The following is a 14,594-nucleotide window of genomic DNA, read 5'->3' as shown; positions in this document are numbered from 1 at the left end:
CTTAATAATGCAATATTTATGTACAAAATATGGCTTTTGAGAGTGCCAACTTCTGAGATACAAGGAAATAAAGAAGGAACCACCACAAAATTCTGGAGAGAATTAAAATAAATAAGAAGGCTGCAATGGTATCTGACAAAATGAGAGAAAACCTCAACTGTGACAGACTTTTCCCAAGTGGTCATAGATAATAGAAGCCTTTGGAAGAAATATAGTACCAAGTAATTAAGGTTTTTAGTTGAGATAAAAAAGTCAACGGCACGAGCGGGATTCAAACCCATGATCTTCGGCTAGATACGCCACTGCTCTACCACTTGAGCTATCATGACCTTGATCCATCCACGATAGCTCAAGTGGTAGAGGAGTGGCGTACCTAGCCGAAGATTATGGGTTTGAATCCCGCTCGTGCCATTGACTTTTTTATCTCAACTAAAAACCTTAATTAATTGTAATATATTAATTGGCCAAGAGGACCACGAAATTAGTGAATTTAATATAGTACCATGTTTCAGGAAGGGGCCCTAATATGATACACAAATGGATTGAAGATGGAACAGGTACTAGGACTAATCCCAACAATTTTCCAAACTGACAGTAATGTAATATAACTCTGTGCAGGAGTTAATAAAGAAAAATATTAAAGGTGCACAGAGTTACACACTCTCAGTGGGTACCTTGACCAACTGGTCTAAAAAAGGGACAGTCCTCTCCCATGGTACCAGAACCTCAACTAGGTGCACCAGATGTGTTCTTAAGTTGGAATTGGAAAAATGTTTAAAAAAAGGAAAAGTAACTTTTTTTAAGGTGATTTTTTAAAGTGACCAGTTATTTAATAATTGTTGGATTCGTGAGGAGCAGTCAAGAATGAGGTAGTTTAGAAAAACACCTTTTTCATTTTTTTATAATGTTTTGACCTTTATTCAGATCATCTTCAGGGCACAAAATGTGGTGTTATTCCTGAGGTGCCATATTGGTGTTGTATGAAATTGTTGTGCTAACAATTTGCTGCTCAACAATTTCACACAATATAACACCACACTTTATGACCCGAATAAAGTTCGAGTCATCGTTAAAAAATGAAAAAGGCATTTTTTTTAAATATCTCATTTTTGACCGTTCCTCATGAACCCAATAATTAATCATAGCATTGTTAGAAGATGGAAGAAATCAAGCACGTGTGGCCAGGGTGCTTAACATTTCTAGAGCAATTGTCCAAGGGTCTTCCATCACTACAAAGATACAGGAGATTACTCAAGAAGGCATGGATCAGGTCACCATGGTGTCACATCGCAGCAAGATTATTGTTTTATTTTTTCAAATGTACTCCTTAATAATGACTTCAGAGCTTCTAACAAGGGACAGAACAGCTTGGATAAATTTTGAAAGAAATCATATCAATTGATCTGAGCAAGATTGGACTAAAATCGAGTTTTTGGATGAGTCAAGGTTTTGTTTGAGGAAAGCTAACAACTTAGCTAAACTTAAATCTATTAATGCAGAGGGTCAGATTAGTCACCAACAAAAGATATATAACTGGCAGTGATTTGAAATAGGTGGAATGATAGGGAAGTAAAAGCAAAAGATATATAATTGATGTAAACGGAAAATAAAAGAGTACCTGAGATGGTCCCCTGTGGAGATCCAGAATTAATAAAACCAATGCCAGAATTAAAATTGACAAGTTGTGAGCGATTTCTTTTTTTAAGTTTCAGTAAAAAGATACTGTGTAATTCTATATTAGGGGATTTATAAACAATTTGCTTTTCAAAATTATACATGTTATCTATTTGTAACTGTGTTTTTTATCCGTTAATAATAAATAAATAAATTTCAGACAAAGTGGCAAATACAAGAATACATTTTCATGGATTGGCACCTAAACTGATCCACACATGACATACTTTGAATGTGGAAAAAATTATTCAAGCAATTTACTTTTAAAAATAGTTTTATTTTTGAATATTTCCAATAATAAATTATTTTATTAAGTACGAGAGGAGGCGATTTATTAATAAATTTCGTGATTTTTTTTTTTTTTTACTATTTGCATCCTTGTGTTACTTTCAAACTAGACAGACCGTTATTGAACATGGCTCCTCTGCCGTTTGTAAGGCGTTAGAATACTTTTTGATCAAGCACAGCTGATCAGATGATGCAATCTGTTGCAAATATTGTAAAATTGTATTAACAAAAATATAATTTAATTAATTAAGACAATGTCTTTTATATTAAGGTTATATATAGTTTAATTCGTTAAATAAGTTTTGAAGGATTTTAGAGAGATTTATCACCGACTTGATTTCGCCGTTGAGAAATCAAGGAAATTTTATTCTTGGGCAAAGTCTCGGGCTAGCTGATAAGTTGAAAGTTCTATATCGAAACTACCAGTCCCTGTCGGATTGAACTGAAGTTTTTCTCGTTTCCAACTATTTCTTTTGTAATGTCATCAGCCCAGCACTCCGCTGGAAAGCTTTTGAAAGGCATTTCCTCTCTGAGGTGGGCGTATTGTGCGATATTTCCTGTTTAGAGCGAGCCAATTTTTTTTAAATATATATTTTTTATTGCGTTTTATTCAGGGATCTGCGCTTTATGAGCCAACTGGGTGACTTGGGCTCCGGGGCCGGCAAAGGAGGCGGAGGAGGTGGTGCTATTCGCAGCGCAGGAGGATCTCTTGGTAAAAAAGAGGCTGCCCATGAGGAAGAGTATTTTTACAAACAGGTAACTATACTAGATAAATACAGGCAACTTACTAACTATATATAATTAAAGTTATACGACTAATTAACTTTAATAGTACATAAAAAAAATCATGCAAAATCTTGTGAAATATCAATAAAAATTTGAACACATCTGCTAAAGCAAAAGTATGCGTTGAATGAGCTTGTTCAGCTTTCCTACATGAGAAAAAGCTCTTCTACAGTCATGACAATTTTGAGTTGAATCTTCAAATGATAAAATGTTTGGTAGTTGAAAACTAAGATTTCAACTCACAAACTTGGGTTCACGATGCTCATAATCAGACTAAGCAGGTCATCTCAGCAACAGTCAAGAAGAAACAGCCACCCGTATCATCAACTTTGAATGCGAAGCACGGCTCAACGGAGACATAACCATACCAAAACAAAATTTTAAAAACAAAGGAATAAAATTGTAGCAGCAACAGACGATGACCTAATACTTCTGATGAGAAGGATTAAGTCGATTGCACTGATGACTGAACTAGGAAGGTACAATAAGCCTGAAGGCTGTAGTGCCTGTGGAGGGAGCACAAACTCCGCTTCCTAGTATCCATCATCATCATCATCAAGCAGGTAGTGTACAACGATATTACCATGCAGAATGGTTAGGGCGTAACTCATTTGGGTTGCTGATGGTGGGCTATTAGCACGAAATGTCCATTAAAATTTAAAAAATTTATCACAACACTTGGTTGTAATTTTTCTTTATACATGGAAATTATAAAACAGTGAAGACACAGCAATACAAAATAAACATCCAACTCCAGGAACCATTTTGGCCAAATTGGCCTCGGAACATCTGGTTTTAATTTTCCACCTACCACTTCAATTACAAAACCGTGGAAGATGCAACAAATTATACAAAATAAATAGAATTGGAAAAAAAAGCAGATATCTTTCTCCAGGAACCATTTTGACAAGAATTATTCTGAAGTCTATTTGATATTTTGAGTTTTTTACATTTTGAAATAATTTTACCAAAATATTTAATAGTTAAAACCACTGTGAGATTTTTCAACTAGGACTGTTCTTCCCCTACCAGATTTCTTGGTACAATCTACGTGGAAAACTACTCATAGAAAACTTGTATAGTTTGACTAACATATTTTTACTTGAAATCCGGGTGTTGGAGGTGAAAATTGGGAAGTGACCCATTTGATACTGTAACAAAACTTTAAGCCTGGAACATCTGGTATTAATTTTCTCTCTCAATTATAAAACCGTGGAAGATACAACAAATCATACAAAATAAATATAATTAGAAAAAGAAAAACATATTCCTCCAGGAACCATTTTGGCAAGAATTATTCTGAGGTTGTGTTATTTCAAAATTTTACCTTTTGAAATCACTCATAATATATGGTTAGACCAGTGTGATATTTTTCAACCAGGATGTTTTCCTTCCATCAGATTTCTTGGTAAAAGATCCCTGGAAAGCATGCATTTTGGATACCTTGTACTTCCAGACAATGAACATTTTCTGCTCAAAATTTGGGTATTGAGCAACAAGAATTGGGGAGTGATTCGTTTGGGCTGAGGATGCCAATGAGACTGAAACGCCCATTATAATTATTAAAAAAAAAATGTTTTCATTTTCCACTAGTCATCCAAATTCTGTACACTCAGTAAATTTTTTTATAATTTTCATAATTAATTTTTTTCCAATTTGTACACAAACAGGACTCTAACCCATGACCTTCAGCTTTGAGTCCCGCTCGTGGCACTGATTTTTCTTCTCACCGTCTTTGCATACAAATTGGAAATAATAATTAATAATGACCAGATAACTAATTAAATAATTAATTCAAATTTTGGCATATGTGCATATTACAGTAAGTGTTTAGGCCTGATAGACTATAATTGATCAATTGATGGGAAAGATACTGCTTCCTTTTAATTGCAATGTGCCTTTTTAGACATATCGAAACATTAACCCACATTTTGATAATTCTATTTGTCTATTTGTAAACTTTTTATACTGAAATGTAATTAGTGTATTTACCTAATGTCCTAATGAATACGTGTCTGTGCGACAACAATTTCTTTATTTATTTTGTATCTGCTTGAATTAGCATTTTTTTCGTCAGTGAATTTGTACAGTTATCTCACCAGTAAAATAAAGTCGCTTAATGTATCCATTTTACCCACATAGCAAATTAAAGTCATATGTGAATAACTGCAAGTGGTGGTATAATTGACAACCCCTAAATTTGTGTAATAAGTGTCACTGCGTAATGTGATTAGTAACAAAAAGTCAAGATGAAATGAAAGCACAATAAAAAAAAAAAAAATAAAAAAAAGTCATTACAAAAATTGAAGTTGTTCCAAAATTCTTAACTTTAAAATTGTAGTCCTGAAATATTATATTTTTTACTTATCCAGTTTTGCTTCGAGAGTGCAAAATTGTATTTATATTACGATTAAATTTAATTTTAATTTCATATACACATCTGATGTTAAATTAATTTAGAAAGAAGTAATGTTATTTTTTTATTGAAAATCCCAAATTCATGCTGTAAAATACACTCACCATATGTATGTAGACTTAATACGGCTGGTATTGGAAGGGTTGTTATATTTGAAAGCTTTTCCTCATTAGTAAACTGAATGGTAGATTGGAACCAGTCAGATCTTATCACTAGATTGGCTTGCTATGTTTCAAAAGTAAATACTTGTCACTTTGTACAGGCTTTAATCAGCAGCGAATATTTTGGTCCTTTCTACCTTTTAAAAACAGCGCATTTGTTAACATTTTTTTGTTCTTTGTGTTGCAGCAAAAACAGCAATTGGAAAAATTGAAAAATGCATTGGACAGTGAGATCACCTTCCATGAAGAACAAGTCAAAAGGCACCAGGAGGCCATCGACAGATGTAAAAACCAGATGGGAAACCTTGAGAAGAAATAGACTTTTTTTTTTGTTTTCTTAATTGATTTGTAGTGTTAATGCAATTAAGTCAGGTCATAAATGACTATTTTTGCTCTTTATTCATTCTTTTTGAAATTGTTAATTGCTAATGTAAAATATGATTGAATAAATACACTAGTAATACATAGGCAGTTTAATAACCTTTCTAATTGAAATGTGTGGTGATTAGTGACAGTTAGTCGATGATTATTTAGAAATCGTGAGATGCGGTCTGGTGTGATGTAGGTTTCAAACATTGTTTAAATTTAACAAAAACATGTAGGATGTGGAAAAAAGTGAATTTATACAATGAAGAAAAAATTTTTTATATTCACTCAAAGTATTTCTACTCACTGAAAGTGTTTGTTTTCTATTTTACGCTTTTCTGTTTCTGCATTGGCACCATAAAGAAAATGCTTTTTCTGAAACCTACATCACACCAGACCGCATCTCACGATTTCTGAATAATTATATTTACACTTGGCAACAACATACTTTTTAGAAAATTATCCAATAATATTCAATTTTGATAGCACTGGTGAATTTTTTTAAATTAAATTTATTTATTAAAACTGGTCTTATTAGACCAACCATTAATTTTACAATACTTGGTGAATTAAGAAAAAAATGAAATTGTAAATCCTAAAAACCAAATACAAAGAGTTGCGAAGGAAGGAAAATCATAATATTGTTGCTAAGGATCCATATTTGACAACATATTTGTCTTGTTTGTCATGACAATATGGCATTAGCCCGGTTGGCCTTTTCTTTATGATGGCTGGCACCATTTTGCTCTTACCAAAAATGCATCTCACCTGAATATATTTTCAATTTTTTTTCTCTGATTTTTAAAGAATCTTGGAACGGAAAATTTTTTTCATTTTGTCTTTGTATTTATGGACCTGTACTTTGGTTGTATTCTATTGTTTTAGCCGATAGCTAAAATATCCTTGTCAGTATGGATTGTCAGATGCGTTTCAACCATATTTAAGCGCTGGGTTTGTATGCATATCCAATGGTGAAATGGAAACAAACCAGAGGACTAAAACAGTTGAAAATAACCTAACCACAGAATCTGTAGCAATTTGGATGGAAACACCCTTTTTCTGCATATGTATTAGGATGGAATCTGCCAACATGATTAAGTACAGAACATCTCGCCAACTCGAACCAACACTACATTTCTCCATGTATAGAACAAAAGGAAAATTTCATAACTAGATTAATAAATTAACTACAAGACGCATTGGCAGGTTAATACTAGGCAGTACAGGATAAGACTACTTATATAGAGAACTAAACTTGTTTTGCAGGGATCCAGATTTCAAACAGTAAATGTTCATCCAGATTATATTCGGTTAACTACAATCTATGTAAAAAACAATATATATAAATATACAGATATACTTATGATAACTTATAATGATGCAAGTAGAACTATCATTTTCAATTATTGACTAGGTAAATGTTGGTCACTACCTGGTCTTGTGGTTTTATGGGTTTAATACTACCAAGTCAAAGTCGGGCACTTACAGGTCATTGTGTTAATAAAAATTTAATGTAGGGTCATTGAAAGGCTAAGAGTTATTAGTTGTTAAGAATGAATAAAATCAACTAAAACACCTAATTATTAAAATCAGTACTTCAATATTATTGTATTGAGTACCCAATTTTGAGGTGCATAGTTTTATTTTTTCTTCTTTGAGGTCACTACTCACTAGGACTGGTTTCCCCTTTTTATTTCCAAGCCTCAAAAATTGCATTACTGTCTTCATGACAGAGTCTGCATGTTTCTGTCCATTTTTCCAATTTTTTGGAGTGGTAATTAAATGGGCAATCACCGGTATAAAGACCTATTTTCCTTAATTCTTGCCTTCTGAGAGAGAAGTTTTTGTTTTCCCATCAAGGAACTTCTTTTATCGCTTTGCACTTGGTTAATGCATACAGTGTGTGGTCAACTCTTTCTCCATCCAATTGTTCAATTTCGATTTTAGATTTGGGGTGTGCCAAATTGCGCTTCTGATCCAGGGAGTGTGAGCTGCTCCTGCTTTGGCTAGTTTGTCCACCTGTTTGTTGCCTTTAAACATATATCCTGGTTCCCACATCAAAGTTATTTTGTTTTCTCAGGAAATAGATTCCCAGACCAGCTTTGTACTGAAGATGGAGGAGTCATTTGGTTATCTGAGATGTATAATTGTGCACTGTTTAATACTTTTTAAAGTATTTCTTGTGTGCAAAGTTTTATTGCATGGACCTCAGCATGGAAAATTGATGGCGTGGGGCTTAAAGGATTTGCTAGATCAAAATTTTGAAAGTACATGTTGATGATGATTATGATGGTAGATACTAGTAATTGGGGTGTTCCTCAAGTACTGCAGTCGTCTGGCTTATTGAACTTTCGTAGTTCCTTAGTTCAATGCAATTGACTCTATCCTTCTCCTAAGTACTAGATCATTGATTGTCGTTGAGACGATATAGGTGACTGTTTCTTCCTCATCGCTTAACCTACAAATGGGATCATTATTGAATGTACCCATGTTATGAGGATGCTTTCTTAGATGCCAGTAACCACCAACCGGTATATAATCCTATTAGTCCTCTGTACTTAGCCCTCTCTAACTGTAGCAGTGAGTTTGCCACTTTTGGGGAGTGTTGTTTTAGCATAAGCTATATCTAGCACCTCTAGAGTTTATCCACTCTCCTTTTTTGGATCCATTCTGTGATGGAGGATGGTTCATATTTTACAACGACAGGCAGATTAATTAATTCTTCAGGTTAATGAAAGGTCATGTAAGGTCAATAATTAGTTTGTGATTAGTAGATTAGTATGGTTGGTCATGATGATGTGTAAGCAGACATTAACACTGGCACTACATTTGGCACTTCAATTTGATTGATGATCCTCAACATCTGATTTTGGGTGAATTCTTCCCAGAAGCAAATGTTCAAAACGATTCTGAAGTCGTAGGTTCAAAATAGAAACCATTGCAACTTTGTTATTCATGGTCTCTTTTTATAACGTTTCTTTCCTTGTGAGATTTCTTCTTGGTTTGGGTCGTTTTCGACCATTTTGGTCTGCTTAACCCTGTGTTGATCTTTGTCGTTTCTGTTTTCGTGAAAGGTGGAAGGACAGGGCACTCAGCACTGAAGATGACGAGAAGCCGAACGCGTCTGAGAGACCAAAATGGTCGAAAACAACCAAACTACATTTCTTTCTTTGCTACGATTCCGTTTCACGTCCTCGTCGGAATGGTTTCTAACATTTCAGACTGAGAAAAAAGACTTTCCACACAATCTATTTAATAATTATATTACCAGTTTATTAACAATTAACGTTCTCACAAGCTAACCATAATAACACAAACACCATCATCATTGGTACAGGCGGTTTTGGGGACTTTGTTGATATGCGGAAAGCATTAATAAAGTTGGTTTATTTTTATTTAGTGCGTTTGTTGCGAGTGTATACAAACATTTCAAAAATATTAAAATGTCAAATAATCGAAAATGCCTACCTTTAAAGCCAAAAAAACTTGTAAAAGTTATAGTAATTTAAAATATAAAAAAACACATTTTCGTTTTTAAAAACGCTGTATTTTAAAAGTAATATGTTTTGTTTTATGGTTCAATTAATCGTATTGTTCGTAGATATGGTTAAAATTACGTAAAAACACACCTCTGTTAAAAATATTTCGTTGTTAGTAACTTTTAGTACGTTTTTCAATTCGGCCTTCTTTTGTCTCCATTTTGAGTAGTAATGTTCTTTTGGTGAGCCAGGATCCTGTCCTACGTTTTTTTATTATTATTAAAATAATAGTAAGGTAAGTGTAAGTTTTAAATCTATGACAAAGAGGAAAAGGTATTTATTTGTATTTGTGACAAAATGAATGACAATGACAAAAGAATTAATAAGAGCACAGCGAAGTTTGATGTTGGACGATCGATTTCATCTTGTCTTTTGTCACACATGTGACAAATACGTTGTTTATCCCCGTTTTGAACTTATTTTAATAATCTAATAGAATAAAAAATGGATTTTTATCATTTTTTTGTACCTTAAAATCATTTTAAGGACAGGATATCTCATTTTTCTTACAATTTAGTTATTTAGTTAGTTAGTTTAGTTATCAGTTTATTTTCAGAAAACTCCTATGAATTTTTATTTTTTCCGGAGCAAAAACATCACAGATCAAGAAATAGCAATTAGGAACTAATGGATATTGAAGGAGTATTTGACTACCCTACTTTTGAATCAATCTCCTTGACGAGCGAGGACTGACAGACCTTTATAGATGGATAAAAAAACTATGCTAAAAAGCTGAAAAGTGCAGGCCTCCATGTTACATGAAATAGTGTAGCAGCCCAGCAGTAGTGACGAGGGGGTGTCCACAAGGACGAATGCTTGCACTTCTCCTGTAGAATGTGATTGCGGATGACCTTAGCAAATTAAATGAAAGTGGAATCGACACCCAAGGCTAAACAGACAATATTTTCATATTTTTGCCACAGAATTAAAACAGCTCATCCAAAAAGAACTCAACATGAGCAATAAAAGAAGTTTATGATGGAGTGAGTATACCTAATAGTTGAAAAAGATAGTTCTACTTATAAACTGTTTTAGACAGTTATTTAGACGTTTTGCATTAAATACGCATTTTCTGATCATGCTTACGCCTGACCAAAAACAGTTGGTAAGTAGAACTATCCTTTCAACTATTGATAGAGCAATGGTCCTCAAAGCCCCTCAAATAATAACAATCACTAAATAACATTTATCCAGAAATAAAACTTAAAAAATAGGAGTCCCATGGTTTTAAAATGAAGTGTTTCTGTTAAAAAATGAACTTAAATACCTAGGAATCATCGTTGACAAGAAATTAACCTGAAACACTCACCTAAAACATATCATAACCAAAAGTAAAATATTACTAATGACCACAAGAAGAACCTTGGGGACTAAGATGAAAATGGCATATTGGCTAATACACAGCAGTGATAAGATATAAGATATTCTATTATGTTTTTAATCTGGTAAAGTTAACAAGTGACCCAAAAATAATGCAGTGTGTAGGCAATGTCTATGACTGCATTAATGAATTAGAAACACTATTAAACTTACCATATAAAAGGAGATGCTAGGAAAAGCTCAATCAAACTGCTAAAACTAAACATATCGGGCATATAACAAGGAAGAAGAAATCAAGAGAAAATACAATACAATTATATAGTATACAGTTGGCTCCAAAGCCGGGAAAGAAACTATGTCTGGTATAATTGGTGCAAGCCCAAAATATGAGCAAGTTCATTGTAGAAGAGCACCTCGGCCTTTCAACCTGAAGTACATTCTATTAATACTTGTGCTTACAATCTTATAAAATCTTACACTGGCAGAAAAAAATCCTGAAAACATTAGCAAGTAAAAAGGTCACATATAAAGTACTCAGTGGATTCTTCCAAAATTTCCAGAACCAAGGAAACCATTACAGCCTGACCTGTCTAGGGTGCCTTGGTACAAAAGAGTTTTGGGTAATGAACAGACTGGCTAGAGAATGTATCTAGGCCCAGAACCTTAGATAAAACTAAACTTAAAGTAAACTTAAAGATTAAAAACACCCTCAGCAATACAGGTAAACTTATTACTAGTTAGATAGGGTAAAATAAAGGAATGGTTTATGGTTAGTCTAACTGGTCAATGGCGTTGGAGAAAACATCTACACAAATAGGAGGTATATTCAACCAAAACCTTACATAAAAAGATTAATTAATTGAAAGAAGTAATTTGGTCAATAGACCACTAAACATACTGTGTATATTCAATGATGACCCTATTAGTAGGTTATGCAATAAGGAAGAAACTGCCACCCATATAATCTTTGAATGTGAAGCAACGAAGACATGCCTAGGATACAAAAAAGACACAAGAAAAAGATTTGCAACAATAACAGTCAATAACTTACTATTTTATAAAAGAAGGATGCGTCAATTGAACTGAACTAAGTAACTAGGAAAAGTACAATAAGTCAAAAGACTCAAGCTGCATCCTCCTCATCATCATTACAGTGATTCAGAGGCAGAAAAAAGCTCTTTTTTAAATTTTATCTTTCCTTCAAGTAATATAATTAATATTTAGTTTATTAGTTGTAGCACTGTGTTTGGGTATTGTTTATACATTGGGTATAATTTTTTTATGACATCAGAACTAGATTTCTGTCAACCAAAAGTTTTGCAGTTTGTAAAGCAAAAGTTGCTTTAAAGTTTTTATTACTAATATAGTTATCTAAAAACAAATTTGCACCATAATAGTACATACTTAACAGAATCATTTTGTAAATGCTGCGAATATCACTGTAGTAAGAATTCTACAATAAAAAAACATGGAAATGAATGTATAATTTTTCTGCAAATGCATGTTAAAGACGCAGAGCTCCAAGCTAAGAAGATGGTTATTATTGTATTAGTTATTTCTTTAAGCTTTTTGGTTTCTGTATTTCAATACTACAATTTTTTATATTATTCATTTATAATTAATAATTATATTTAATGTTATACTAAGTTTTTTATTTTTCTGCAGTTATTTCAAGTATCAGAGAGAAAAAGTAACCCAGAGTTTGGAATTAATGTCACTCTATATTTTACTTTATAGTAATAGTTTACTCTATTTTTTAATCTAATAAAATAAGATCTGTATACTTTTGATCTTACATTAGTTAATTAGTTTAATTAATAAGACTTCAAATCGTACTTATTTTATATTTTTCAATGTTATTCAAACATTTTTTAGCCATTGTCAAGAGAAACAAAGATGTCATCAAGTGACTGCTTTAGAGACTCGCTACCGCAAAGTTCTGGGAGCAAGGGTGCAGGAGATGCTGAAGAAGAAAGCGTCGGCATTGACACCTTCTACGATGGATTCTTTGAGGACAGCTCAGCAGCCTCAGGAAATGAAGCTGTTGATTTAGAAGCAGAGTTTTCCTCTAATGACAGCAGTAAGTTGTGCGGGGGGGGACTCATGTTGCTAGATGATGTGTAAAGTCCTAGGCTTGTCTGATGGGAATAGCTGTTAAGTTGGGTTTGAAATAAGTCGACCTTTCCTCATTTGGAGGGTCGATAGTACAGATCTCTATTTGGAAAAAAAAAAAAGAAAAAAAGAAGGGTTTGCAACAGCAGAGGTCTTATGAACCCTCGGATTGTCAGTGTTTTTGAAAAAAAAAATGTATGTTGGGTTTGAATGCTTCACAGGACCTTTATGTTACAGTAATGAGCACTGTGTTAACACCTAAATCGTTGTGGCTACCGACACCCCAATTCTACAACATTGCTAGAAATTCATACTGGTAGTACACTATAAAAGTTTTTGGTTTATTTATCCCCACTACTTCAAAGCTCAGGTTTTAAGCTTATACTGACTGATTGAAGATGGCAAAATACTGAAACACATTTGACAAACAGTACCAATTGTCCTTAATGCTGCTTGACAATCAATGTTATATTCATATAGCTTTAAAAGGTGATATTTCTATTTTTTTTTAATGTTTTCTGTCAGTCTCTTTTGGTATTTTTATGGGATGTTCTGTTATTTTGTCATTTATGTCCTTTTTAAAGTTCACACAGTTTAAAAAAAAAAGATGTGACTAAATAACAAAGACCAAACATTGAAGATATGCCAAAACTATTGAGAATATAGACAGAGAACAGGTAGATGATTAAGAAGTTAAACATGTTAAATTAAAAATATGTATAATGTCCAATTGTTCAGTTAATTTGTAAAATATATATTTTTGTAATTGTTTTACAGATTCTGATTTGGATACAAAAACGAATGAACATCTTTCAAACCCACAAAATTCAGGAGACTTTAAGAAAAAATCATTCAAAGATGATGAGGACAATCATAAAAAGTTGACTTCACGCATAAAAGAGTATATGAGGAAAATGAGATCCCAGGTGAATTTATTCTACAAACACCGTACTTAGTCTACGTCAAAAATATGAGCATTGGTCATTTTCAGGAGAAAAAAAGTTAGCAGATGGAGCACACGGTGGAAATACATCGGTAGGAGACAATCCGATGAATCTTAGAGATAAAGAATCAATATTAAAGAAATACAATTATAAAAATAGTCTGAAGCAGGTGGAAAACCTGAGTTTTCTGGATATGCACGATTCGTCAGACAGTTCATTAGAATGTAGATACAGATCGGATTTTGATGCGCGTACGAACAGATTTGAAAAACTGAGGAGTATTTCATCGACAAAATCAATGCCACCAAAAAGAAACAAATTAGAAAATTCTAATATACCAAAGGAGCAATACTTCCCTGAATATGCTGACTTGGAGGAGAAATTAATCGAGTTGAAAAATGCTGGAATACTCGACTCGCCCGATCAAAACAACGAACAACTACTTAGAGTTAAAAAGAAAGTCGCGGAGTGGATGAAAGGCGAGAATGCGAAGACTGAATCGTTCAAAGAGAAAATCAGAACAAACAGAAAATCCTCCCTACGCCATAACACGAACGCAGTGGACGAGGTGGACAAAGAACCCACCAAACTGTCTAAAGCTGAAAAATTACTGTCTGACACAGTGAATTCACTTTCGCCCTTAAAATACAGAGATTCTTTAAACAAGAAGAGAGAAGGTATACTGCAATTACTCCGTGACGATACATGCTCGATGCATTCAAAGCCAAAAGTTCAAGCTTTAAATAAACTGGTGCTCACTGACAATAAGTCGGCAAAGAAACATGGATTTTCCTCGAAACTTCTCCAAAATATTAGTGGATTGAAACAAAAGGTAGATTCTGAAATGCCCAAGTTGACACCAAAGAAGTCAATCTTAAAAAAACCAACTAAAAGTACAGCCCACTGAGCCTCGAGAACTTTAAAGAAATCCTGAAAAATGGCTATAAAAATATTTATAAATAAATAAACTGTCCCTTAATGATTGTCT

General features: G+C 33.3%; 2 protein-coding genes across 3 annotated transcripts; both read left to right on the top strand.

Annotated features, from left to right (window-relative positions):
- The first annotated feature begins 2,225 nt into the window (after positions 1 to 2,225).
- On the top strand, positions 2,226 to 5,790 carry LOC106673363 (ATPase inhibitor mai-1, mitochondrial-like). Its single transcript, XM_014405455.2, has 3 exons — positions 2,226 to 2,496; positions 2,577 to 2,718; positions 5,513 to 5,790. The coding sequence occupies exons 1-3, from the start codon at positions 2,441 to 2,443 to the stop codon at positions 5,642 to 5,644; spliced, it is 330 nt and encodes a 109-aa protein (XP_014260941.1). The 5' UTR covers positions 2,226 to 2,440; the 3' UTR covers positions 5,645 to 5,790.
- A 3,444-nt stretch (positions 5,791 to 9,234) lies between these two features.
- On the top strand, positions 9,235 to 14,589 carry LOC106673353. 2 transcript variants are annotated; one of them, XM_014405442.1, is made up of 4 exons: positions 9,235 to 9,465; positions 12,426 to 12,630; positions 13,440 to 13,588; positions 13,665 to 14,589. In XM_014405442.1, exons 2-4 carry the CDS (start codon positions 12,447 to 12,449, stop codon positions 14,511 to 14,513), a joined length of 1,182 nt encoding a protein of 393 aa, XP_014260928.1. In that variant the 5' UTR covers positions 9,235 to 9,465; positions 12,426 to 12,446; the 3' UTR covers positions 14,514 to 14,589. The 2 variants fall into 2 exon arrangements, with proteins under 2 accessions (XP_014260928.1, XP_014260929.1); XM_014405443.2 differs by having other exon boundaries at positions 9,243 to 9,412.
- Positions 14,590 to 14,594: the final 5 nt, after the last annotated feature.

This window comes from Cimex lectularius, unplaced genomic scaffold (assembly GCF_000648675.2).
Source record: "Cimex lectularius strain Harlan isolate CLEC.00 unplaced genomic scaffold, Clec_2.1 scaffold106, whole genome shotgun sequence".
Classification (NCBI taxonomy): Eukaryota; Metazoa; Arthropoda; class Insecta; order Hemiptera; family Cimicidae; genus Cimex; species Cimex lectularius.
Note: the sequence above shows the minus strand (reverse complement) of the source record. Positions and strands in the feature narration are given on the sequence as shown.